Source organism: Thermobia domestica, chromosome 3 (genome assembly GCF_964235325.1).
Source record: "Thermobia domestica chromosome 3, izTheDome1.hap1.1, whole genome shotgun sequence".
Lineage (NCBI taxonomy): Eukaryota > Metazoa > Arthropoda > Insecta > Zygentoma > Lepismatidae > Thermobia > Thermobia domestica.
The window spans coordinates 24,458,910-24,485,612 of NC_137456.1; the positions used below are offsets into that span (position 1 = coordinate 24,458,910).

Below are 26,703 nucleotides of genomic sequence, written 5' to 3' on the forward strand. Positions count from 1 at the left end.
ATGGGTCCTGGAGACAAGAAAGGAAGTTTATACTGATTGGATCATAAATGGAAATTGTAGCAATTTTGTCAGTGACAAAAGGAAAACTCTTTTCAGAAATTGGTTTAGTCCTTTTACAAGATTTGAGCAGTTCTTGTAGAGCTTTTCGTCAGGAACACATTGGTTACATAATGCATAACAACTTGTCCGATTGCCGCTTCTGAATAACTATTTAAAACCTCATCGAAGCAGATCTGAAACTTATAAGTTTTCAAGCAGGCTCTTGAGAAAAATGGTCCCAATTCATGAACAATTGACTACGAAACTTATCCTCTCCAATAGAATGCTTTAGAAATTTGGCTAACGGCGAACATCATCTTGAACACTGAATTTAAGTTGTTGTACGAACCTGAATGACACTCTTTTACTTGCAAGCTGATGAGCTCAAATAATTTTGGCTTTTTACATTTCATTTTTTCATAATAAAACTATTCCGATTCCTTGTACCACATTTCTCCACACCGATACACACCGTTTTCTTCATATCTGTCTCTCTAGTAGATGGTGAAGACAGAAGGTATGAGTCCTGCTTGATATTCTGAGTTTATAGAAACAGAAGTACTTTGTTTATTTGTGAAAAAATGTTGACGAAGTTAACCTCTTGACATTTCCAAGCAGGTTGGTCCTTTGGTATGAGACTGCGAAACTTGTTATTTTTATACTGCTTTAATTTACAATCTTTTTACACATTTTACAGTATGCTTTAAACTTATCACTCGGCACAGTTCCTAATCATGACAAAAGATGTGAGCCTTTGAGAGACTCTATATAATAGATCAATGGTTCATAGTGACATTCTGTGCACATAATTTTGAAGTTACGTTTAAGATTCATTCTGACATTTTTATAAGTGTCCTCCATTTATCAAAATAAAATCTTTCGACGAAACTTCAAATTTTCCCCTGACTTTCCAGTCTGTAGAAACCCTGATGTGTTTCTACCGAATGTCTGGAAGTTTTGAAATTCACTTCGCGAAGAGACAAGTCAGTTGCATTAAATTAAATGTACAGTACCTCGAAAATCGGCAAACAGAGGAACTGAACTATATTCAAATACAGTAGTTCTCAGCACTACCTTAGCAGGCCAAGCACACCACAAAATAGCAATGCTAACTGTTTAGTTACGTGGAATTTTATTTCTCAATTCTGAATAAGAACTTAAATTATCTTAACTTAAACTGTCTTATTTACCTAGTATGCTCCTCTTCTGCCTTCCTTAACGCCATTCGCAAGTTATCTATTTGCCCAAGCAACTGTTCTCTCTCCTCTGCTGCTGACTGTTTCAAATATTCTAAAGCTGATTGAACCTCTTGTTTAGCTGCTACTTCAGCACTCAAAGCCTTCTCCTTCACTTCACGGTCTTTGGCTAAATTCTCCTTTCGCGCTTCGGTTAGATCTCTGCGAGGAAAAAAATAATAATAAATATAATAGTAATAAAAAGTATGTGAGGAATAATTATGCTAAATAATAATTATAGCAACAAAAACAATAACGTAAAAATTGTAAGACCACAAACAAAGAATATAAGAGAATGCTTCAATTCAAGCCCAGTGACTGGAGCAAACAGTGACTCTACACCGTTGAACTTAAACTCCGGTGAGGGCCGCGGTGGCTCAGTGGTAGAGCGTTCACCTCTGGTGCATGGGGTCCCGGGTTCGATCCCAGCTCCCGCCAAGTGAACTTTGTGGTGGACAAACACCGTGTGCGTGGGTTTTCTCGGGGTTCTCCCGTTTCCTCCCACTTTCTTCATTCCACCATTTTATTCATTACTCATCATCACCGTCTCCTTTAGCCTAACCGGCATAAGCGTGGGACGTAAAACTCAAAAATTTCATTTCATTTTTTTAAACTCCGGTGAGACAAAAAAGAAAAAAATGAAATAAAATCTTTCAGTTTTACGTCCCACGATAATGCTACCTTGGCTAAAGCAGACGGTGTTGATGATAAATGAATGAAGGTGGTGGAATGAATAAAGCGAGAGAACAACGAGAAAACCCACGAACACGGTGTTTGTCCACTACAATGCCTACATGGCGCGAGCTGTGATCGAACCAGGGACCCCACGCGCCACAGGTGAACGTTCTACTACTGAGCCACCGTGCTTTCACATAAAAATAAAGTATTGAAAAGCCAAATTTCAATTGTTGAAATAAATTACAAATAATTATAAGTTATTTCAAACTCACTAGCGGGGAACGGTGGCTGACTGGTAGAGCATTTACCTCTGGCACGTGGGGTCCCTGGTTCGGTCCCCAGCCAAGTTTGTGGTACACAACATCGTGTCTGTGGATTTTCTGGGGGTACTCGTTTCCTCCCACCTTCTCATTCTACCAATTCTTCCATCATCATTCACTTCCCTTAATTATCCATCTTCCTTAGCCTAAAGAGCATAATAAATGTGGGACTGAATGATTTAATTTTTCATTTCAAATTCATTAAAAACAATTTTAAAAATTTATTGATACTCAACGAGTGAAAAAAAAATATACATGAGTGGACCGAGAAACTAACTCGGATTTCCGGCTTACCTTGCCGATGCAACAACCATTACGCATGCTACCAGTTCGCTTCCTGACTATCATACGCTTTTCCGTTCCTAGCCACCCACCCACACAGATTTTACCACAAACCCTATTACGTTTGGACAACCAAGTGTTCATGTCACAGAACAGCTCTCACGGTTGAATTGATATTGGAAGAAATAACTGAAGGATAAGGGGAAAAATGAAGGAATGTCACAAAACTGCAATTTCGAGAAAACGGCGTTTTAATATTGAAAACCGCGTAAAAAGAATAGGGTTAATTTTTTGCTCCTTTTTACATGGACAGTTCTACATCTACGTATGCATAGCATGTACAGTCAAATAGTACCAAGAGTCACCAACATATACGACAAAGCACCCGATAAAGCACACACATGGACATTCCTTGCTTTTTTCCTTTACCCTTCAACTAATCTTTCCTGATACAAATGCGTCTACAAGTATGAATTCAAATATATTCAGAGTAAAAAGAATGCACGACTACATAAAGAACAGAAACCAAGTCTCCAGTTTACCGTGTTGATGCGTTAAATACTCCCTTGTCACTCTCTGATCAACCAAATATTTTTCCACTCTTGAGATTTGTGCTTAGATACTCACACTACATCTAATTCGCACCTACAGAGAAACTGGTATGACAAAAGATTGGTTGTTTCTTTCACCTACCATATAACTTTATAAAACGCCCAAATTTTAAAAATGAATTATCCTATACCTACGCTTTTGTCTTCACTTAAAAATACAACCATTGAAAGAAAGAAAAAAAAAAAAAAAAAAAGATAAACAGATATAAAATACGACGTACAATCTCGTTTTCTCTAGGGAAGATTTCAATTCATCAATTTTGTCTGTGGAATCGTCCAACTGTTTTCGAAGACTTGTAATCTCTTTTTCTTGGCGTTTGGTCCGTGCAGTTAGCTGATGTACTGCTTCAATTTGTGTTCGTTCAACTTCATCCTTCGCTGTTAGAGACTTTTTTAGCCTTTCTACTTCTTGATTTAGTTCGTCTAACTGTTCTCTGCAAAATACAATAGTATTACATAATAAATAGGATATGAATTACACAACAATTTTCAGCATTAAATCATGACTTTTACCGTATTACCGAAAATGATCTGTATGTTTACTGTACTTTTAAAAGATAAATTGATCTCCATATAGCAAAAAAAAAGAACAAATTCGTTACAGGTATGCCAATAAATCGTCCTAATTAATTCATTGTATTTTTACAACTTTTAAAATAATGAAACATAAAATCAATTTTTTACAATTTTGACTTAATAGGTATTGTTTACAAAAACCATGAAGTAGAGTAAACGATGGTTTCAAGAATATTACGCTGAATCCATATCAAAAAGCTATTAGATCTATTCGCTATCCCACATTTTAGTCCTATTGCGATAAATGCTGAAACCGGAAATGGTTAATTCGAACGACTTCCAGTCTGCATAGTTACGGGAGAAGGTAGAACTTACTCTTGGGATGTTGAATCGATTGCAACGAACTGCTTCTATATATATCTCTTAAAAATGCTACCTCTTTGATGTTCAATAAATGTTCGAACATTTGCGGTTTGCATTGAGGGTTAATGGAGAGGGTAAAACCTATTTTTGGGAAGTTGAATCGACTGTAATAAACCGTATATCGATATCTCTCACCGTTTTAATACTAATACATCAAATTAGTATTAAAACCGGAAGTAGTAGTAAATTTCAACAACTTCCGGTTCCGGTAAAGTGTTGCGACTTATGATGGTATGTTTTCTTGAGATCCTAAATCGACTGCAGAAAATCGTTTGTTTCTATCTGTTACCATTTTTGTTCTTTGGCGATAAATGTTGAAACAGGACATGGTTGATTTGAACCACTTCCGATCTGAACCGAAAGTTAACGGAAGAGATCGAACTTATTCTTGGGACGCTGAAATAATTGCAAAAAAGCGCATCTCGATATCTCTTTCTATTTTTCCTCTGGAGGCCTAACAGTAAAATTGAACTACTTCCGGTTTGGGTAGAGTGTTGTTGATGGTCATGGTGTATTGCCTTGAGGCGCTGAATTGTTTGCACAAAACAGCTTCTCACTATCTATTATCGTTTTCGTTCTATGGCGATAAACGTTGAAACCGAAAATGCCTAATTTGAACCGAGTTTCGGTTCAAATTAGGCATTTGAATTTCGGTTTGAACAGAGCGTTATCAAGATGGAACTTGTTGTTGGCACACTGAATCAATTGCAGAAAACCGCTCCTCGATATCTCTTACTGTTTTGCTCTGATACCTGTCGACAGACAGACGGACGGATAAAGCGGTTTTATAAGACTTTCGACACTTATGCATAGCACAGTTAAGTCTAATAGGTACGACTTTGAATGTATCAATAATTATAACACATCAAAACTTAGAAAGAGAACTAAAATTACAAATCGTAGGAATACAGAAGTATCATAAGTATAAAACTGCAGAGAAGAAAACCCGTTGATGAATACTGAGAAAAAAAAAGTAAACCCTACCATGGTATTTGATAAAGCAAACATACCACACAACACATAGTTCACTTCTGATTGCACGATATCATAAGGGTTTTCTTTAACACAAGTTATATAGTCTGTCGGTTGAGATGCGGCTGAGGCCTAAATACTAACGTTCAAATCTACCGATATCACTGGATCATATTTGAAGCACGTCACAAGCTTGGAATTCGTAGCAACATCAATCGTGCCTTCCAGGTATTTGGTTCGTCAACAGTGATTCACCTCCTGCGTTGAAGAGAGTTAAATTGCATACCCCACAGGTGAGTTGCATTTCAGAGAAAGGCGAGGAATGTAATTTATATTTTCGGCAGAAAGCAGTATAAAACTTAGGAAGTAACCATAAAATGACAAATATGACCACAATAAATAGCATTTATCTACGGTTTCTTACAAAAATGGCTAAATACGGGATTTTGCCACAATTGTCGGTCTTTAATCGTAACTTATCTATCGTAGTAAACCCTGAAGCCAACTTAAAGGGGTGTACGGAGTATCGTCTCAACTTGCAAACTCACGGTTCCACACATATTTGACCAAATTAAGCAGTTAGCAAAATTCCACAGATGACCAACTTAGTAAGTGTTTCTACACAATTAAAAAAATAACTAATGAAGAGAAATAATGTATGTATCTCTAGCAAGATTATTTCTCTCAAGTAATATTACACAACTCGAATCCGCCCACTTCGAGGCAAGTTTTATGTTAACTATTATTATTCAACTTTGTTCTGGAGTACGCTATAAGGAAAATCAAAGATATCAACCAGGACCTAGAACTGAATGTTTTTTATCAGGTTACGGCGTTTGCTAATAATGTAAATATAACAGAAGATAATAGGAGAACAATAGGAAGAAATGCAAAGGTGTTTTTAAACGCTTGCACGGACATGGGTTTAGAAGTAAATACAGAGAAAACTAAATACATGGAAGTTCGTCAGGATCGTCTGTAAATTATGTATGCGTTAAAATATCAAATAATACTTTCAACAAAGGGGATATCTTCAAATATCTAGCAGAGGGCCGCGGTGGCTCAGTGGTAGAGCGTTCACCTCTAGTGCTTGGGGTCCTGGGTTCGATCCCAGCCCCCGCCAAGTGAACTTTGTGGTGGAGAAACACCGTGTGCGTGGGTTTTCTCGGGGTTCTCCCGTTTCCTCCCACTTTCTTCATTCCACCATTTCATTCATTCCTCATCATCACCGTCTCCTTTAGCCTAACCGGCATAGCCGTGGGACGTAAAACTCAAAAATTTTTCATTTCATTTCATTTCATTTCAAATATCTAGCATCAATATTAAATAGATCAAAACCATATTCACGAAGAAATTAAATGTCGACTAAAAGCAGGGAATTCGTGTTAGTTTTCAGTCAAAATCTTTTGTTGTCGCGAATTCTGTCGACGAATTTGAAGCTTAAAATATTAAAACGATAATCATACCTGCTATGCTGTGTGGTTAGGAAACAATTGCTTACTCTGAGAGAGGAACTTGGACTGAAAGTATCTGAGAATAAGATCCTGAGACGAATATTCGGACCCACGAAGAAAGGGAATGGGAAATAGTGGAAACTTCATAATGAAGAAGTACATAATTTATACGGTTTACCAAACATTGGTAGGGTCATTAAGTCTAGGAGGCTCAAGTGGAAATGAAATCTTTAAGTTTTACGTCCCACGGTTATGCCGGTTAGGCTAAAGGAGACGGTGATGATGAGAGATGAATGAAATGGTGGAATGAAGAAAGTGGGAGGAAACGGGAGAACCCCGAGAAAACCCACGAGCACGGTGTTTGTCCACCACAAAGTCCACACGGCGCGAGCTGGGATCGAACCAGGAACCCCAAGCACCGGAGGTGAACGCTCTACCACTGAGCCACCGCGTCCCAAGGAGGCTCAAGTGGGCAGGTCATGTAGCCCGAATGGAAGAAAGTAGGAAGTTTAACTGGAAATCCAATCGGAAAACGACCATTACGTAGCACAGATGGGAGGACAATATTACAATGAATCTCGCCGAAATAGAAATACAAAGTAGAAATTGGATCTAGTTGCCTAAGAGCAGAAGTCACTAGACAGCCTTTATGAACGCGGCATTGAATCTCCGGGTTCCGTAGGCCATAGAGTTAGGTAGTTAGTTATAAAACTGAACATTCTAAGCACAACATAAGATAGCACAAAAGTATTATGATACCACAGACATTTGGTATCTCTCATATTCAATTCTCCTAATCTTGACGACCATGTAAATTAAGTTCAAGTATTATGATTGAGACTTACTTTTGGTGTTTCATAGTATTTTCGTTCTCTTTTTCTTTGGCTCGTAGCTTCTTAATAATATTCGAATGTTGTAGCTGCTGCTTTGATAGCTTCTCCCCTTCTTCTCGTAGTTCTTTTATTATTTCATCTTTTTCTGAAACCAACGACTCCAACTCACTTTGAGACAATCGTGAAGCAGCTTCTAATTTTGCTTGCTGAAATTAATAAAAAAGAAAAAGAAAAAATCAGAAACAACTCTTACATTTTTTACATTCTTTATCTTATGTCACTGTTTGAGACTTAATAACTCAAGATTCAAGAAGGAAATAAAGTTGTTGTGACTTCGACTTAAGTTACTTAACATTTGCTTACAAGAGCTGAACAAATTTATATCATTGCCATTTGAACATACAGTACGTATGTAGTGCTCATCGTTGGTCTAGTAGTTAGGATATATGCCTTTCGTACACGAGGTCCCAAATTCGATTCCCGGTGGGAAAATAACTAACGCAATGCATTGGTTCAAGTCCCATTTTAAACTGTACGTCTCTTCCTCTATAACCTTGCTGTTGACAAAGGACTTAAATATTTGAACTCACACAAATGCCTAAAATGTAATTAAACCAAACCAAGCCACTTGGCTTAACTGCCCTTTTTGTGGGCCTGAGTCCAACGCTGTAACCACTAGATTACAGTGTTCCCTCTAAAATATAACTGCTAATAGATAAACAGGATACATAACGAATAACTCAAATATCTTACTTAGTAAAACAATGTAAGACTCTTCATATTTGAGTTACCAAAAACGCAGCTGATTTTATTCCCGTTATGTAGGTAAAAGAACAGAAAAATTAAGCCTCACACTTAGAACTCGTTGTTAATCTCTTGCTCTTTGCTAATCTTGTTGAAATAACAGTGAGTCGAATATTAATACTTTCAAAAGATGGTCCTTTAACGCACAAAATAAAATTACATGAATTGACAGTTATTGTCATGCCTTTCTATTGATACTGTTTGAGATTTGCATTTCATCACTTCTTTTTCATTATTAATTGCTTTTAAAAAGTTAGAAGAAAGAAAGAAAGAAAAATATTCCTTTTCTACGAGACGTTTCCAGAAAATAAGTACCGTTTAAAAAAAAAATTAAAACAAGTTTGTTCAAGCTAAATTTATTTTTAGATTAAAGAACACACCTTAACCTATTTTTCGTCATAGTTTCATACTTGTCAGACCAGGTGACAACTTGTCCAAACCTTTCTCAAAAAAACAAACCGCCAGTGTCCGTTTCATGTGAAGTACGCACCGTTTCGTGTGAACGCCACCGCAGCACTAGTGTCACGTTCAGCGCATGCACACTCGTTTCACTGGTTCATTGCCTCTTCGCTGACGCCAGTACAGTTGAACTGTCGTGAATGTACTGTGTCCTGTGGTTGTTTACAATGTTAAGAACAATTGCTGAATCCGCCGACTACGAGATCGGTTCTGTCATCCGGTTTTTGAATGCAAGGAATGTTAAAGCCGGCCAAAATTTTCGTCAAATTGTACTGACTTACGGTGAAAATGGAACGAGTGACGGTATGGTATATGGTCTAGGAATTAATTCGTGCGCTTGGTACGCACACATTGAAGCTGTAGTACAAACACAAAATACATAAATACCTTAAGAAAAATATTGTCCATCGCTAGCCACCACTTTCGCCCATCTGTCAGGCAATGTACGGATTCCGTGGCGAAAGAAGTCCTCATCCTTGGAAGCGATCCAGTCAGAGACCCATGTTTCGATATCTTCTGAAGAAGTAAACCGCTGTCCAATCAAATCGTTGTTCATGCAATCGAACAAGTAGTAGTCCGAAGGAGCAACGTCTGGTGAATACGGCGGTGGGGTAAAACTTCCCATCCGACATTTTCTAAATAGGTTTTGACCGGTTTTGCGACATGTGGGCGAGCGTTATCATGTTGAACAATAAGTTTATCATGTCTGTTCTCCCATTCTGGTCGTGTTCTGGCCAGAGCTTGCTTCAAACGCATTAATTGTCGTCGATAACGTTCTCCATTCATAGTTTCACCCGGTTGCAGCAGCTCATAGTACACCACACCTTTCATATCCCACCATATGCACAGCATAACCTTTGCACAGTGAATATCTCGTTTTGGTTGTGATGGACCTGGTTCACCTGGTTTGACCCAGGCCTTTTTTCGTTTAGGGTTCTCGTAATGGATCCACTTCTCATCACCCGTAATAATTCGATGCAGAAACCCCTTTCTGCTCTGTCGTTGAAGCAGCAATTCGCAAATGGTTTTTCGTCTTTCAACGTCTCTGTCTTTCAATTCATGTGGAACCCAATGTGACATCTTTTGAATCATTCCCATGGCTTTCAAGCGTTTGGAGACTGTTGTTTGATCAACGCCTAATGCTGCTGCAAGTTGTTCCTGCGTTTGACACGAATCCTGCTCGAGCAATGCTGTCAATTCTTCGTCTTGAATTTTTTTTGGCTGTCCAGCTCGCTCTTGGTCTGCCAAGCCGAAATCACCACTTCTAAACCGTGCAAACCACTTCTGACACGTTCGCTCAGCTAGAGCATGGTCACCATACACTTCCACCAAAATACGATGACTTTCAGTCGCACTTTTCTGCATGTTAAAGTAATGCAGCAGGACACCCCGCAAAAACACTTTATCAGGCACAAATTGCGCCATGTTCACTTAACTACAAACTGGTGTTGTTGACGCTTTAATCCACTGCCCTATACTACGAACGATAGGCGATGACAGGGGTTTGCAACACATGTGTGGATACACGGAACTATGGGACGCTCCGTTCGTTGCGCCATCTCTTGTCCACCCGCACGAATTAATTCCTAGACCAAATATGAAACTGGGTGAGGCAGTTCAATGAAGGGCGGACAAATGTCCACGACGAACCACAAAGTGAATGGTCTTCTTTTGTGACTGATGAGTTGGTGAGGAAAGTGGATGAGAAACTTCGTGAGAATAGACGGTGCACAATGACAATGCTTTCAGATGTGTTTTCTCAAGGTTTGAGAACTGTTTTGCATGATATTGTTACCGACTACTTAGGTTATCGCAAACTGTGTCCCCGGTAGGTTCCGAAAATGTTCACAGACGTCCACAAAACCGATTGACTTGGCAGTGCTTTGACATTTGGCCACTATTTCTTTATTACATTTTTAGGGGTACATTGGAAGTGTTGAAATTAAATAAAAAAAAAAATAAAAATAAAAAAATAAAGCATCACATCCTACGCATTATACATTCCAACACCACATTGTTGTATACAGGGGTTGTATATGTCTCAGGTGTTTGTTTCATGGCCAAATAATAATGGAAAAGGAAGGATAACCATTTCTCCAGTCTAAGATGAACCTTTATTTTTGGAGTGTTTTGCCCAATGAACACCATATATAACTGACATTATAATTAATTGTGTATGTAATGTATTTGCTTATTACATACTGCATGAAAGAAAACACTGGTCATACATGAATTAAAAACTCCAACCGGAAGTAGGCTCAAATCTTGCAAACGGTGCGAGATATTGAAAAAAAATAATCGAAAAATGTCTCCCCTTTATGACACCCCTTGGCTTCTTTTTAACCAATACGTCTTTCACTTGTGTCTGTAAAGGGACATGTACAGATGTTGTGAGGAATGAGAAGGAGATTTATGCTCATATGCGAATGATGCGCTGTGTAGAGAGCGCAGGTTCAGCTAGTTTTCACATGAATGTACGAGAGCTTCTTAATTGTGTTCTTCACCCGGTTCGCCGCCAGATTTTAGTACCATCTGATTTCTTTCTTTCGAGATTTGTTAAAGACAGAGTTTATGGACCGCCAATGTCCGTGTCTCTTGAGGAAGTTTGTGATCGGATAACGCATGCACTGCAGACCATCACGGCGAACGATCTACACCGAGTATGGGAAGAATTTGATTACCGTGTAGATGTGTGTCGTGAGAACTGCGATTAATTCAGAAACTTTGACAGCTGCCACTACTTATGCTGTAAGGTAATATAAGGTAATATATAAGGTAATAAGTAGATTTTATTATTTTTTTGAAACCGCACCATTTATTTAAAAACACTATGACTTACCAATCACTGTACGCGACTGTTATTTAAAATAATACTAAATTTATAATATTTTACCATTTATAGTACAGAGCCTCTAATTCTTTACCTCTAGCTGCTTCTGTAGTAGTTCTTTATCCCTTATGGCTTGCTGGAATTTACGTTCCAGCGAAGATAATCTCTGAGTATATTCATCTGTTATTTTATTTACATCATGCAGTTCCGCTGCTTGCGTTTGTAAGGCTACTTCTAACTGGCTGCAAAGAACGAAAAATTCTACTTATTAAGGGAACAAACAATAACACCACACATACATATAAACACTGACTACCCAGAACATATGACTATTGAACTAATATCTGGAATGTTCACCTTTCACTCGCCGAATGATTTGGCATGGAAGCAATGAAACCTTAGTAGGTGGCTGGAGGCATAGTGCACCACATCTACTCATATCCTATCACTTAATTCTTGTAAATTCCTCGGAGAAGAGCGATGAGCTTGGATCTGATGTTCACTGACATCCAAAAGACGTTCAACTGGGTTAAGATCGGGTAGTTTGGGGAACAAATGCAGGAATTTAACTTCATCACTGTGTTTCTCGAACGACACAATGTTGACCTTGTGACAATTACCGTTGTTCTGCTGAAAGATATAATTTCCACCTGGAAATATGGCAGTCCTACCACCACGAATAGGTGTACGTGATTAGCAATGACCTGTCGATAGCTAGGAGTTGTCATAGTGCTCTCCATGCTCACTACCGGTCCCACGGATGGAACCACCACTGGTCTGTCATTATCCCACTATGCACGTCGAGCAGATGTTGCCCCTAAAAGACACATGATTCTGACCCGGCCATCGATGTGATGAAGGCATATCGTTATCCATCTTATCAGATAACACTGTGTCATTGCTCTGCAGTTCAGTGACGGTTTGCACGTGCCAATTCCAGTCGTTATCGATGATGTCGTGCAACTATTATTGGTATACGTGTGAGACGTCGGCTGGCGAGGTCCATATCTAACATTGTAGGGTGTACAGACACACTCGTACTTGACCCACTGTTAATGTCTGCCGTTAATTGTACCACAGTTTGTGCATCGACATCTTTAATAAGGTGTGTCTGTTTCATACTTATATTGTGGTTTGGTGCTCGTTTGTCCGTCAATTTCCTACCTTTGGAAAACACTTAACCACTGCAGCTCGTGAACATCCGACAAGTCGCTGTGTTCTCGTTCCCAGCCATCTGGCCATCAAACTCTGATATATCCCCGGCCTTCCCTACTCTACGCACAAACATCACACTGATTGATCCCTATCACAATCTGGTAAGTTGTTCTGCTCTGCCCCGTGTCTTTTACGCCAGTCCAACGACTTCGTTCAAAAAGTAGTGGAAGGCAATGTTTTGGCTGGTCAGTGTATATATATTTGTATACATAGATAGATACAAATATAGATATATAAATCCATTGTCACAAGTTTCAGTATAAATCACTTCGACGTTTCTATATTAGAAAAAAATCTTAAAATCAACTACAACAAACATGAAACTTGGATTGATCATGGTATGCGTCTGTTATTTAGTAAAACTCGTACCTTCCTTAGCATCGTTTTCTTAAAGCACCAGGGTCACCACATCATATGGCATTCATCATTGTGGTATAGAAGTATCAAAACAAAAACATTTCTTCTAGTAATAAAATATATACAAATACCTCGATATTATCAGTAACAGAAGTTACACTCTCAAGTTTCACAGAACCATCCTGAAACGTTTCTTGATATTCCTCAAAACTTTTATGAACGGTACAATGTACTACACGGTTCTCATGTTGAGATTACAAACAGTATTAATCTTGTACTTTTGAATAACGTGATGCATTCAATAGACTTTCTACTGCTTTTGTCTTGGCATAAATACAATAGGCGATCTTTAATCCGGCACGTTCGGGACTACAGCAGTGCCGTATTTTCGAACGTCAATACTGTTTTAACTGAAATAAAAGGGAAATCATTCTAGATAAAAATGTAAACGATTAAAATGTGCATTTTAAGTGTTTACGAACATTCAGAACCTGTATGGACGGCATAAGTACTTTAGTACACAAAATATTTCGTCATTTTTTATACCATAAATTGTCGACGAACCAATTTTGAAATCACGCGTTACGAAGTTTCTGTTTTCACTATATACCAAGAAGTAAAGAAAATTATCTTTACTTTTTAATGTAAAGTGAGTCACATGCTTACGGTTATTAGTTTTATTAGCACTTGAAGAACTCATGCTGCGCTTCCGAGAATATTTTACACAGTATGTACGCACGTAGTTGTAATGTTATGCAAACGCGATATGTAACCCGCTAGAAAGCAAGAAACACTGTACTGAAATTAAAAATGTCGATTACGTTAAACACTGTGCGATCTAAAATGGCGGAAAGACCAGTGGCGTGACCTGGCGGTCAAGGTCAACAAACACTCGACTCCACAAAAACCAGCTGGATCAGTTGGATTACAGAATGTGCCGAATAGCAAAATGTCGCATTTAAAGAACGCCTACTACTCCATTCTTTCATTTCTCACACGATATACTTCATTAGCATACTTTCACTAGTTATATTACAGAAAACACCAATTACAATGCCTACACAGTGATATTTATCAAACACCCAAATTTAGGTAGGCTGGAAATATATTCTTCCAGTAACAATAGATCTAAGAAGGTCAGTACACTTAACTCATACGTAGAGTACAGTACATCAGCACCATTCAAAAAAGTTTTGAGTGATATCAGGAAAAAATTCACAGTAGTTTCGAACTTTTACGAGAATGCAATTTTTCTTACTGATATTTGCATATATTTTTCTTACTAGAAGAAATGTTTTTGTTTTGATATCTATATCAGATCGATGGATGCCATGCGTTTGCTCTCGATACTCTAAGAAAACGCTGCTGAAGAAGATGGGATTTCCTACGAACAATTACTAAATAACAGGCATATATCATGATTAGCCCAAGTGAATATTTGTAAACTTGTGTGTCACTTTGTCACTTTAGTTCTTTAAGTGAATAAAACATGAAACAGTTGTGATTATTAATGAATTATATTTCGGAGTTTACTTACCCCTTCAAGTCATCATTATTTTCCTGTAAATCTACATTTATTCGACTTAGTTCCATTAGTTTCGTTTCTCGTGATTCTAAAATCTCGTTCATTTCTTGTATTTTCTGAAATGAAACATAACAGAAAATTCTTAAGTTGTTCTTACCTACAACGCAATCTTATTACAGAAAATATACTGAATTTTTAAAAGATAGTTATCACTGTCTACTAAATATTTACTTTAAGACTTTGAAGTTTTCCCGTTTTTTCTCTAATCAGTGTAATGAGATAAGATTCAACATATGTTAATAATAACGATGCTTTCTATTATACAAACAAAATTGTTACTTTATCAACTCAAAATGTATATAGTATATGTTGGCATAGGTCCATCGTTTATGTCATTGTTTGTTGAAATTTACAGTCCCTTTACAGCACTAAGACTATATGAGACGTGGACCTACAGTTTCAGGTGGAATTCTAATCCCTGAAAAGTGTTCAAATTTTAATGCTCTCCCACCGTGAATTGACCTCAGGGCCAAAGGAGCACGCGCTAGCCATTAGACATGCAGAAAAATAAAATATGGAAAATGAAAATAAAACATTTCAGTTTAACGTCCCACGATTATGCCCTTTAAGCTAAGGGACATGATGATGAGGGAAGAACTGATAGAATGAGAAAGTGGGAGGAAACGGGAGTACCCCGAGAAAGCCCACGGACACGATGTTGTCCACCACGAACTTGGTCGGGAATCTACCCAGTGACCCCACGTACCAGAGGTAGCCGCTCTACCATTAAGCTACCGTGCTGCCCAAGGTTAAATACGACTAAAATGCACATTGTCATAGAATTTCATACAAGAAAACAATAAATCACAATATTTTCTATCTGAAGACATTTGAGAAAATTCTGCAGTAACTTTAACCCTGGACGGCGAGCGCCTAAATGAAAGATATTTTTTAAAAATAAGAACGTGTGGCGCATGTCATACGCTACGTGCCTGATCCAGGGTTTAAAAAAGAAAGAAGAAAGTTAAGCAGAAAACTTAATTTTTGATACAATGGATAAAGTGGATACTTTTAATTATCTAAGATCAATACTAACAGACGAAAATCATATTCACAAAAAAATTAAATGTCGACTAAAAGTAGGGAATTCGTGTTATTATTCAGTTCAAAATCTCTTGTCGTCGCGAATTCTGTCGAGGAATTTGAAGCTTAAAATATATAAATCAATAATCATGCCTGTTGTTTTGTATGCTTGAAAAACATGGTCGCTTACACTGAGGGAAGAACATAGGCTGAAAGTATTTGAGAACAAGATACTGAGACGAATATTCGGACCCAAGAGGAACGGGAATGGGGAATGGCGGAAACTTCATAACGAGGAACTACATAATTTATACGGTTTACTCAACATTGTTAGGGTCGTCAAGTCTAGGAGGCTTAGGTGGGCAGGTCATGTAGCTAGGATGGAAGAAAGTAGAAACGCTTTCAAAGTCTTGACTGGAAGGCCAATCGGAAAATGACCATTAGGTAGACCTAAGCGCAGATGGGAGGACAATATTAAGATGGATCTCGCAGAGATAGGAATACAAAGTAGAAACTGGATCCAATTGTCTAAGGATAGAAGTTACTGGAGAGCTTTGGTGAACGTGGCATTGAACCTCCTGGTTCCATAAGCCATAGAGTGAGTGAGTGAGTTTAGTTATGGATAAAAGTAATCAAAATTTCAAACGTGTCTTCCAACCTCAAAAGCTCGTTTTTCTTTCTTTTCAAATTGGTTGACATACCCTGTTTTAGTTTCGATGCTCATTTTACTTACTTTACAATAAATACGAGGTCTATCCAGAAATAAACCGAACTTTCTAAATGTTAATGTACTTTTCCTTTTTGGAAGTTATTCCAATTTATCTTCTTCAAAATAGTTACCTCCACTATTAATATATCGTTCCCAGCCCGTAATAGCCTGGAGATCTGGTAACGGATATTTTTTATCTTTTCTATGAATTGAAAACGGCAATCTCTCAGCGTGGATTTGAACTTGCATGAATCATGCGAGTAGGGTGGATAGGGCATAACAATTGTATTGTTTTTCGCAGAAACCTCCCTAATGAGGAGTGTACATTCCATTGTCATGATGCAGCATCCATTTTCCAAGTTTTCGGTCTCTTCTTCCTCACAGCCTCCTTCAAACGCCTTATCACTTCTAAATAATATCTTTGTCGATGGTTGACAACGTGAGACATATTCCTAACAAACAACACAAAAACCAAAGAAAACAAGAAGCACCACTTCAATGTTTGAGAGAAGGCGCGGTGGCTCAGTGGTAGAGGGTTCACCTCCGCTGCTTGGGTCCCTTGTTCGATCCCAGCTTGCGTCATGTGGATTTTGTGGTGGACAAACACCGTGCTTGTGGGCTTTCTCGAGGTTCTCCCGTTTCCTCCCACTTTCTTCATTCCACCATTTCACTCATTTCTCATCATCACTGTCTCCTTTAGCCTAACCGGCATAAACGTGGGACGTAAAACTTAAAGATTTCATTTAATTTTTTCCAATGTTTGAGTGATTTTGATGTGCTCTTTTGGGTCTTAGTAAAAAGTTTCCTATCTATTAGAACTACTGTAGCCTCGTTTCAACGTCATAACCATCAACCCAATTCTCGTCGCCTGTAATGATGTTTTGTAAGAAGCTATCGTCTTTGTGTGCACGATTCAAAAGATCTTCACAGATTTCCACGTGTGTTTCTCTTTGTTTATTGGTTAGAAACCATGAAATGAATTTTGCAGCAACACGACGCATGTTCAGTTTTTCAACTAAGATCACACGACAGCACGATTTACTTATTTCTACTTCCTTAGCTATTTCATGAACGATCAAACGATGATTTTTCCGTATAACATCGCCACCTTGTGAACGTGAACATCACCACACAATGCTGATGAGCGTCCATGTTTTTTGTCGTCCTCGATAGATGCTTTTCTCCTTTGAAACGCTTAAACTACTCGTAACACTAGGTGCGGCTCATATTTTATTTCCCGTACATTTCCTGAAACATTTTCAAAGTTTCTGTAAATGTCTTGACTAATTTGGGACAAAATCTAATGCACGTAATTTTTATGTTTGTAACACAACTTCACTCAAACGCTATCAGTCTCAGAATGATACGAGACAGGGTGATATCAATACCGTTAAAATGGTTGGAAAGAATCCCACTATGCGGCGCTGGAAAGCACAAAATCAAGGGCAGTTTCATTGATCATATTTATTCAAAGCACGATTTCTTCCTAGACTGACCTCGTAAATATAAAGCAGAAGTAACAAAGTCGGTAAACAAATTACTAAACTTCAGAACTTTAGATCTAAAATATCTCTTCCTACAATTAAATTTCTTCCCCCATATAAATTATTTCCAAGCCCAAAAGATGACGAGCTAGGGCCCACTAATTTCTTCACTCTAATACCGAAACCATGTCAGCATTCTTCCATTTGCCTGATGTATCTTTTCTTAGTATCAACTCCAAACAAATACGCTACTATCAGGTCTCATTCCACTCACCTAGCTCTTGTGCATTATCACACATTGTTGAAAAAATCATATTAAAACGTCGAATTTTCGCTGACAGCTGTCAGCATTTTCAAGAGAGCTAAGGAAAGGTTTTAGTAAGGATAGGATTATGAGAATTAAATAATTACGCTAATATAACGTATCTCACTTTTTTTCCCTACATCTTGACAATGATCATAGTTGTGAGCGAAAATCCGACATTTAGTAAGATTTCCAGAACAATATATAATTTCGGAAAAGTATCTTTTCGAGTGTATTGATAAGATTGTTTTTCAAGTGGTTTACATTATAATATGTATAAGCTTACCTTTAACAGTTTGTCCACTTCGGATGATGACTGGACATCATCTGATCCCCCGCTTGATGCTTCTGACAATTCTCTTTGGTGACCTATATCATATGCAGAACAACACTCTATATTAAAAGTCTGGAAATTGCTAAGAAGATAAACATACTCCGATCCTTCCATACGTTTAATATTACTTTACTATACTTATTTGAGCCATTAAGGACTTCAATTCACAGGAAAAAGAAAAATAACGAACAGAACCACGTAATTAAGTATATAAAGGAAAATGAACGCTTTGCAGCATTCAGTGTAGTTTAAAGACCTGTTACAATGCTGTTAATTTAACATGTACTAAGAACACCCAAGGATAATCTTTTAAAATGTTTATTAGCGTTATAAAAGCTTATCTTTATTGAAGGTTCAATGTATGATGAACAAACTCCAAGTGCATAATAACGAAAAGAACCGACAAAATATTATCCAGTCTAAATCTATGGTAATATTCATTATACAGACGACAAAAAGCACCTTAGCATATGTTAACAAACAGCATTTTCCTCGTATCGTCAGATCTATCTGGTTTGCGTAATCCAGTGCGTTGACTATGTAAAAGAACACTTGAAATGACCCAAAAGCTCCTGATTAATTAACCTAATGATAATGTTAAATAAATATCGAAAATTCTAAGAATTTTCACTAACTGGATGGTTTAAAAAACAAAAAACAAACAAAAAAAAAGTTCATCGGTGCTCAAACAAAAGCTTATAGATCATTACATCCATTCTGGATTGCTATAACTCACTTCGCAAGCACTACTTTTATAGACGGTTTCAGAACAAGAGAACCAAAATTCTTGGAAATCCACGGAAACTCAACGGCTTTGTCCCTTGTCAACAGGCCATAAATCTAAGAAAACAACAAGCGACCCTCCGTTAGAAAGAAGAAAAGAAGTTGCCAAACGTCCCATTTTCTCCAGATGTCTTTTATTTAATTTATCACAAAGAGTAATAACATTATGTCTTTATTTCTTACTTGTTTTTCCTTTCTTTTATTTTCTTCTTCTATGTAATGACATCGGACGTCTGGCAATAACCACCAACAACCGTGCTGACAAGGGTTGGGTTGCTCCTTTTGGTGGTGGTGTTAGACAATGCTCTTATGTTTTGAAACGGACAATACATTACCTTTCCACTTTTTTTTTTTTCTTTTCTTTCTTTCTTGATCTACCCAAGGGTATTTTCCTACAGGTTTCACAAATTAAATGCTACATACAGTAAAATATCGGTGTAACGAATCCCAGTATTAGGAAATGCTCAGAACTGTTAAATTGTTTTCAGGTCCTTTCCTTTTACCTTATTTAATATGTGTTAAAACATTACAGTCGAATGAATTTCAAGGTTTGGGTACAAAACCTCGCGGCCAGAACCTCGCGGCGACAACCTCGCGGACCAAAACCTCGCCTGGCCAAAACCCCGCCTCCCAAAACCTCGCGGCCCAAAATCTCGCCAGGCCGAAACCTCGCCTGGCCAAAACCTCGCCGCCCAAAACCTCGCGGGACAAAATCTCGCCGGGCCAAAACCCCGCCTGGCCAAAACCTCGCCGCCCAAAACGTCGCGGGCCAAAATCTCGCGGGGCCAAAACCTCGCCTGGCCAAAACCTCGCCACCCAAAACCTCGCGGGCCAAAATCTCGCCGGGCCAAAACCTCGCGCCCCAAAATATCGCCATACCCAAAATCTCGCCTGACCAAAATGTAAATGTTCCAACAAATGATAAGGATGACGGTATAAAAGACGCTGTTTCAGAAGAAGTATCACGGGTATTTGACCAAGTCCCGCGATACCATATGAAAATTCTATTTCTGTATTAGAGGATTTCAATGTGAAGGTAGGGCGACAGGATGTTTTTAAACTGATTATAGAGAAAGAAAGTCTGCATAAGGAAAGTAATGACAACTAACGAGGTTAGTTGCGTGAACTTTGGAACATCCAAAAACTTAAAATTTTAACAAAAATCGAATAATATTTATGAAAATATGAAACAATATATGAGTTTTTACGACGTCCCTTGATTATGTCCTATAGGTTAAAGAAGACGTAGATGACCAGGATGAAGGAAATGATCGAATAAAGAAAGTGGGAGGAAACGGAAATAACCCGAGAAAGCCCATGCACACGATGTTTTGTATGTTATTATTATTATTATTATTATTATTATTATTATTATTATTATTATTATTATTTGTAATGTGGAATTGCATATTAGGAAACACATTGGGTAAATTTTAAAGAAAAGTTTCATTCGCGGCGAGGTTTTGGCACGGCGAGATTTTGGGCGGCGAGGTTTTGGCCCGGCGAGATTTTGTCCCGCGAGGTTTTGGGCGGCGAGGTTTTGGCCACGCGAGGTTTTGGGCGGCGAGGTTTTGGCCACGCGAGGTTTTGGCCCGGCGAGATTTTGTCCGGCGAGGTTTTGGCCACGCGAGGTTTTGGCCCGGCGAGATTTTGTCCCGCGAGGTTTTGGGCGGCGAGGTTTTGGCCACGCGAGGTTTTGGCCCGGCGAGATTTTGTCCCGCGAGGTTTTGGCCGGCGAGATTTTGGGCGGCGATGTTTCGGCCGCGAGATTTTGTCCGTATACCGAATTTCAAACTTTCAGTATAACGAATGAAAACTTCATGTTTTTGTCTATATTTACCTTTTACTATTTTTAAATGTAACACACAAAGGGTGAAAAAGTAAATGAAATGGACCGGGACTCGAACCTGGGATCTCCGGCATACCGTGCTGATGCCTTAACCACTACGCCATCCAGTCTGCTTCCCAGAACAGCCACACACTGTCTCACTCCTGCAGTCAGTGCTCTCCACTCAGACAATATGGCTTATACCTACAGGGTAGCTGCTGTGCTTGGACAATCCTTACTAGTGTCCATATATTAAGAATACCTTTTCGGTCTCGGTCCAGCCATTCACTTTTTCTCTCTTTGAGTGTTGTTGAATTCGCACCTACAGATTATCTGGTGTGAGTGTGTGTGTGTAAAAAAAAAAAAAAAAAAAGTTTCAAATCGGTTTTTTCCTCCTTTTATTAATATATACAGGGTGGTAGATAACTCCACCGACAAACTTTGGGAGGTGATTCCTTATATGAAATGAAAGAAAAAAGTTCTAATAAACATGGGACGAAAAACGTCTCCTTTCAGAGTTATGAGCCGCCGAAAATTCGAAAATTCACGTTTGGAAACGCTCTGTCTTAGAAACTACAGGACCGATCCCAAGCGGTTTAAAAAATTACAAAGGAACTAGTATGCGCTCTATCTAAATATCCATGTTCTACCGTGGTCCGTTATCGGCGAAACGAACTGTAAAAAGGAAGTTGAGGTATAGGAATACTCCTTTAAGTACTAATGGCGCGTTCGTTTCGCCGATAACGGAGGATGTTAAAACATGAATATTTAGATAGATCGCATACTAGTTCCTGTGTAATTCTTTAAACCGCTTGGAATAGGTCCTATAGTTTCTAAGGCAGGGCGTTTCGAAACATGATTTTTCGAATTTTCGGCGGTTCATAACTCTGAAAGGAGACGTTTTTCGACCTATGTTTATCAGAACTTTTTTTCTTTCATTTCATATAAGGAATCACCTCCCAAGGTTTGTCGGTGGAGTTACCTACCACCCTGTATATTTTAAATGTAATTGAAATTAATTCTGTTTCATAATATAAATAGTTTTCTTATTACTGTAATTTAATTATTCGAATGGTACTATAGCCATTTTTCATACATGATAGTGATTTGAAAGGAGCCAATGAGCATTATTTCATTAAATTCTATTATATTATTAGCATGCAATAGAGAAAAAATTGTCCAATGGCGAGGCATATATATCATTGAGATGAGCAAAATGATATGAGTGAGTGCAAAAACACATGCGTAGTTTTCGAGATTTTTTTTTTATAATTTTAAAAATTGACGTACGACAAGTACGCCATCTATTAGGATGAAACTGGTATGAAGTATACTATTAGCAAACTTTTCAATGTGACACTAGTAAGACGACACACACGCCATGATACATAAACGAGATACATAAAGTTCAAAATTATGTTGTTCCCAAAATTCCATTATACTGATATTTTACTGTATTACACACAATTTATTTTTCCTGGTGGTTCTCAACGTTACGTCGTATCAAATTTTGAGTTTTTATAATGTGCATCAGTATGCTATACCGAGATTATGAAGAACAGGGTCTAGAAATGTGGTTTATGATCACAACTAGATATGATGCAGTTAGTGAGTGTAGTGCTCAGAACATCATACAAGATCAAATCTTAAAGAGAACTGTTCGCCACTACACCATTACACCTTTAAGAGAGCTGGATTACAGGATCAGCTTTAATCGGCCCTGGTAATTTCGATTTGATGTTCCAAATAAAGCAATAATTAAATTAGTAACTTTATTAAGATATATTTGTATTAAACGTATTAAGCGCTGATAAATGTGGCATTATTTTTTTTAAATCAAAAAGTATAACAATCTCTCCGTAATTTTTGAACTAAGCTATCAGCAATTTTAGTATGTCACTTGTAATTACTCCTATAAGACAACGTAGGTAACAAAAATTCGCACTAAATATTGCCATCTGTATTCACCTATTTCTCTGTCTATTTTCTTTCTTTACAAGCTACATTCGAATCAATAATAATAATAATAATAATAATAATAATAATAATAATAATAATAATAATAATAATAATAATAATAATAATAATAATAATAATAATAATAAAGCTCGAGCCAAATTTTAAACATTAAAATAAAATCAAGTTGTAGCTTGCTGGTAGATTAGAGACCTGCACGGGCCGGGCCCGGCCCGAGGCCCGAAGCCCAGCCCGGCCCGCGGGCCGGGCTTGGGCGGGCCGACTCTGTTATTCCTTTGGGCCGGGCCGGGCTTGGGCGGGCCGACACTAATTTCTCTTCAGGTCGGGCCGGGCTGAGGCCGATCAATTGCAATTCTTTAATAATTATTGACTTTCGTTAAACGATGATTGGAATAAAGCCAAACGTTGAAGTGTGTCCGTGAAAAATGTTACAAAGAATGCAATAGCTATTTACAGTTTGTGTTGCTTAGCGGCTCCACTTTCACTATAGAGGATTGTAGGCATTATGCGGTAAATTGAGCTCTGACCTTGACCTTCACTGAACCCAAAATATGACAAGAAGGGGTGGAAATGTTTTGACTGTCACTAAACAAAGTGCCATCTTCACTTTATGCTGAAAATCAATTAAGTTAGATTTTTGTTACAGGGAATGGAGTTTCTGTTCTCTCGATGACAGGCAAAGTCCTAGCAGGCAATGGTACCATTCGGAAAGCAAGCTTCAGGTTGTGAACCAAAGTTCAGAAAATGTTTCTGAGGGTTAGCTGAAATTTAGTACTAAATTTTGAGAAAGATTCGGGCTCGAGCTAATTTTTTAAAAAATTTATCGGGCCGGGGTCGGGCCAAAAACTTTTAAAATTTATCGGGCCCGGGCCGGGCTTGGGCCAAGAATTTTGAACAACTTATCGGGCCGGGCCGGGCTCGGGCCGAAAATCTCCAAAACTTTTCGGGCCCGGGCTGGGCCGGGCCTAGGTACGTTCGGGCTGGATTGGGCTCGGGCCGAAACATTCGGCCCGTGCAGGTCTCTATGGTAGATGCACTCGAAAATTTCACAAGACTTTCACAACTGCATTTAACTTTTTGAAATTGTGTCATATACCAAGCTTTATGTAAAGTTTCTGCTAGCAAAATCAAACTCAACTTTAATGTCTGCATCCATCCTTTTCATCGAGCATTTGGTCACGCTTCATGATTTCAATTTCGATTGGTAGGTAGGTACGAGGAGTGATCACAAAGTAAGGTTACAAAGCCTGAAGTAAAATGTGTTATATTATTCCATACAGCCAATAGATAATGCACACATTAGGTTACTTTTCTTTATAGTTTTCATATCGGTTGTGGCATTTGTCGTATCAGTCTGAAGATTCTCTTCTGGTAAAAATCCTGTCCTAGCGTGTTCAGCCATGTTGTCACGAAGTGTTTCACCTCCTTGTCTGAAGCAAAGCAAGGCCTCCTAGGTGTTCCTTGAAGTGTGGGAACAGGTAAAAATCGCTTGGAGCGAGATCCGGGCCGTAGGGAGGGTGGTCGATGATGTCCCAGCAAAATTGCTTCAACAGCGTGGTGGTCTTATGGGCTGTATGCGGGCGCGCATTGTCGTGAAAGAAGATGACACCCTCGGTGAGAAGTTCTGGCGGTTTTCTCCTGATTGCTTCGCGCAATCGTGTCATGATCCTTCTGTTGTCCTCAATCAGTTCCTCCACGCGAGCTGTGTTCAAATCTGTTGATGTGGTGATGGGTCGGCTACTGTGCTCCTCGTCGGTGGCGTTGTTTTCTCTACCAGTCGCGAACTCTCGACACTATTCTGCGACATGATGACGGGACATTACAATCTCTCTGTAAATCTCTACCAGCTGCCGGTGAATTTCAGCCGCGGTTACATGTTTCGTCCACAGAAATCGAATAACTGAGCGGACTTCTTCGCGAGACCAGTTTTCCAAACGAGTACGCCGTTTGTGTTTACCTACAACTAACGGCGTAGGTGGCGACTCGCTGAAACTGCACAGTTGCCAACTCCATGTATTAAAATTACCACACAGTTCTCACTCCTCTTTAACAGATGAAACTCTAGAAATACCGACCTGTAACCTTAGTTTCTGATTCTCCCTTATAGGTAAGATTACTGTTTTAACGTCCCTTTCAGCATCGAGACTATGTGAGATGCGGATCTACAGCTTAACACGCAATCTGAACCACATGAACTCCCATCGAACCCACAGGTCTTCCACGCTTACCCTATAGCCACGAAGAAACTCAGATATCAATTTCGAGAAATTAACAATCGTTTTATTATTACTATTAATTTTATTATTTACTACATTAGAAAGTATTTAGTAGCTCACCTTTAATTTTTGATCCTCCAGCTTTCTCTTTGGAAGTAACGAGACCAAACACATCAGATCCTGGCGAATCTGATCGATCTACGCTAGAGGCTAAATGTCCTCTTCCTGTACGAAGAACTAATTTCGCAGGACTATGACGAGAATGAGTGCTACTACTATCGCCATTTGGACTGAAATACAACAAAAAGACATTTGATCAATACAAAGATTTCAGATGAATATAGTATGACAGGATCACAAAGAAAATGCATGTTTCTTTTATGTTTTAGAACTTGCGAATCAACAAAAGGAATTAGAGTGATGAAATTACAATAGGAACAAATACATTATTTTGTACTTGCTTCAAATACTAGAACAAGGAGAAAAATCTTTTTTTTTTTTAATCATTATATAACACCGAGGTTATGAAAGAGAGGACCTATTACTAACGAAGACTCCGAACTACAACCGAAGTCCAGTGCAGTTGGCAGGTGCGCATACCACCATGCAAATTTAAATAACATTATCACTTAATTTTAAAAACTGAAGACTATGTTAAGACATTTAATGTATGCTAAGACTATTTTGTGTATTACAAACTAAATATGACTATTATTTAAAAAGTAGTTCATAGGATTCCAAGACATGATACGTAATCAAATGCAGTTGAGTTTGTTCCTTTAGTCGCTGCCTTAACTTAGATTTTGGGAGAAATGTTATTCTGGCAACACTGAAAATTCTTCAGGTTCATATTTTCTGCTGTAAAATAACATTATCTATGATTATGGTAAGTTGCATTTCATTATCTCCTTTCACTTATAAAAGAACAAGGAAATGAAAAATGGTAAATTTTGTATTATTTTTAGTAAGTCACGGTCTTAAGGTTAGCACCAAGTATTTATACTTGGCGCTATATTCTTTTATCTACAAGTCTTTGATACTAATTCAATTAATTTATATTTGTCCTAAACTGCACTAAACAGCCTCACACTGTATAAAATGAGGTGTTGAAACAACACAAAATGACTACCACTTTAGCGTGTTACTTGTGTGTCAATTCAGCACAAAGACATCGCCTTCCGAGCATATCAAAAGTAACTAGTTAACTACCTGAGAGAATTTGCATTGGTATTTATCGTTTAATATGAACAAAGCTTTGTGAAATATTTTTGGCACTTCTGCCAAGTAACGAATAATGTTCTGTGTTTTCAGTAATCGATCACAATAATATTGTTGTAAACTTGTGAATCATCTGACAACTGTTACACAGATAGTAGTGCTTCCATCTGTCTTCTTTATCTGTTATTCTTGTGTCTTAGCATATATGAACATA

General features: G+C 38.2%; 1 protein-coding gene across 4 annotated transcripts in view; it reads right to left on the minus strand.

Annotated features, from left to right (window-relative positions):
- Positions 1 to 26,703, minus strand: part of Tmf (TATA element modulatory factor) — an 88,330-nt gene that overhangs the window by 38,773 nt on the left and 22,854 nt on the right. For all 4 annotated transcript variants that reach the window (XM_081750550.1, XM_081750553.1, XM_081750552.1 and 1 more), the window contains 7 exons: positions 25,392 to 25,561; positions 18,420 to 18,502; positions 14,566 to 14,669; positions 11,551 to 11,698; positions 7,376 to 7,569; positions 3,387 to 3,599; positions 1,230 to 1,436 (listed from right to left, as the gene is read on the minus strand). In XM_081750550.1, coding sequence (XP_081606676.1) covers positions 1,230 to 1,436; positions 3,387 to 3,599; positions 7,376 to 7,569; positions 11,551 to 11,698; positions 14,566 to 14,669; positions 18,420 to 18,502; positions 25,392 to 25,561 — 1,119 coding nt within the window. The remainder of the gene's footprint in view (positions 1 to 1,229; positions 1,437 to 3,386; positions 3,600 to 7,375; positions 7,570 to 11,550; positions 11,699 to 14,565; positions 14,670 to 18,419; positions 18,503 to 25,391; positions 25,562 to 26,703) is intronic.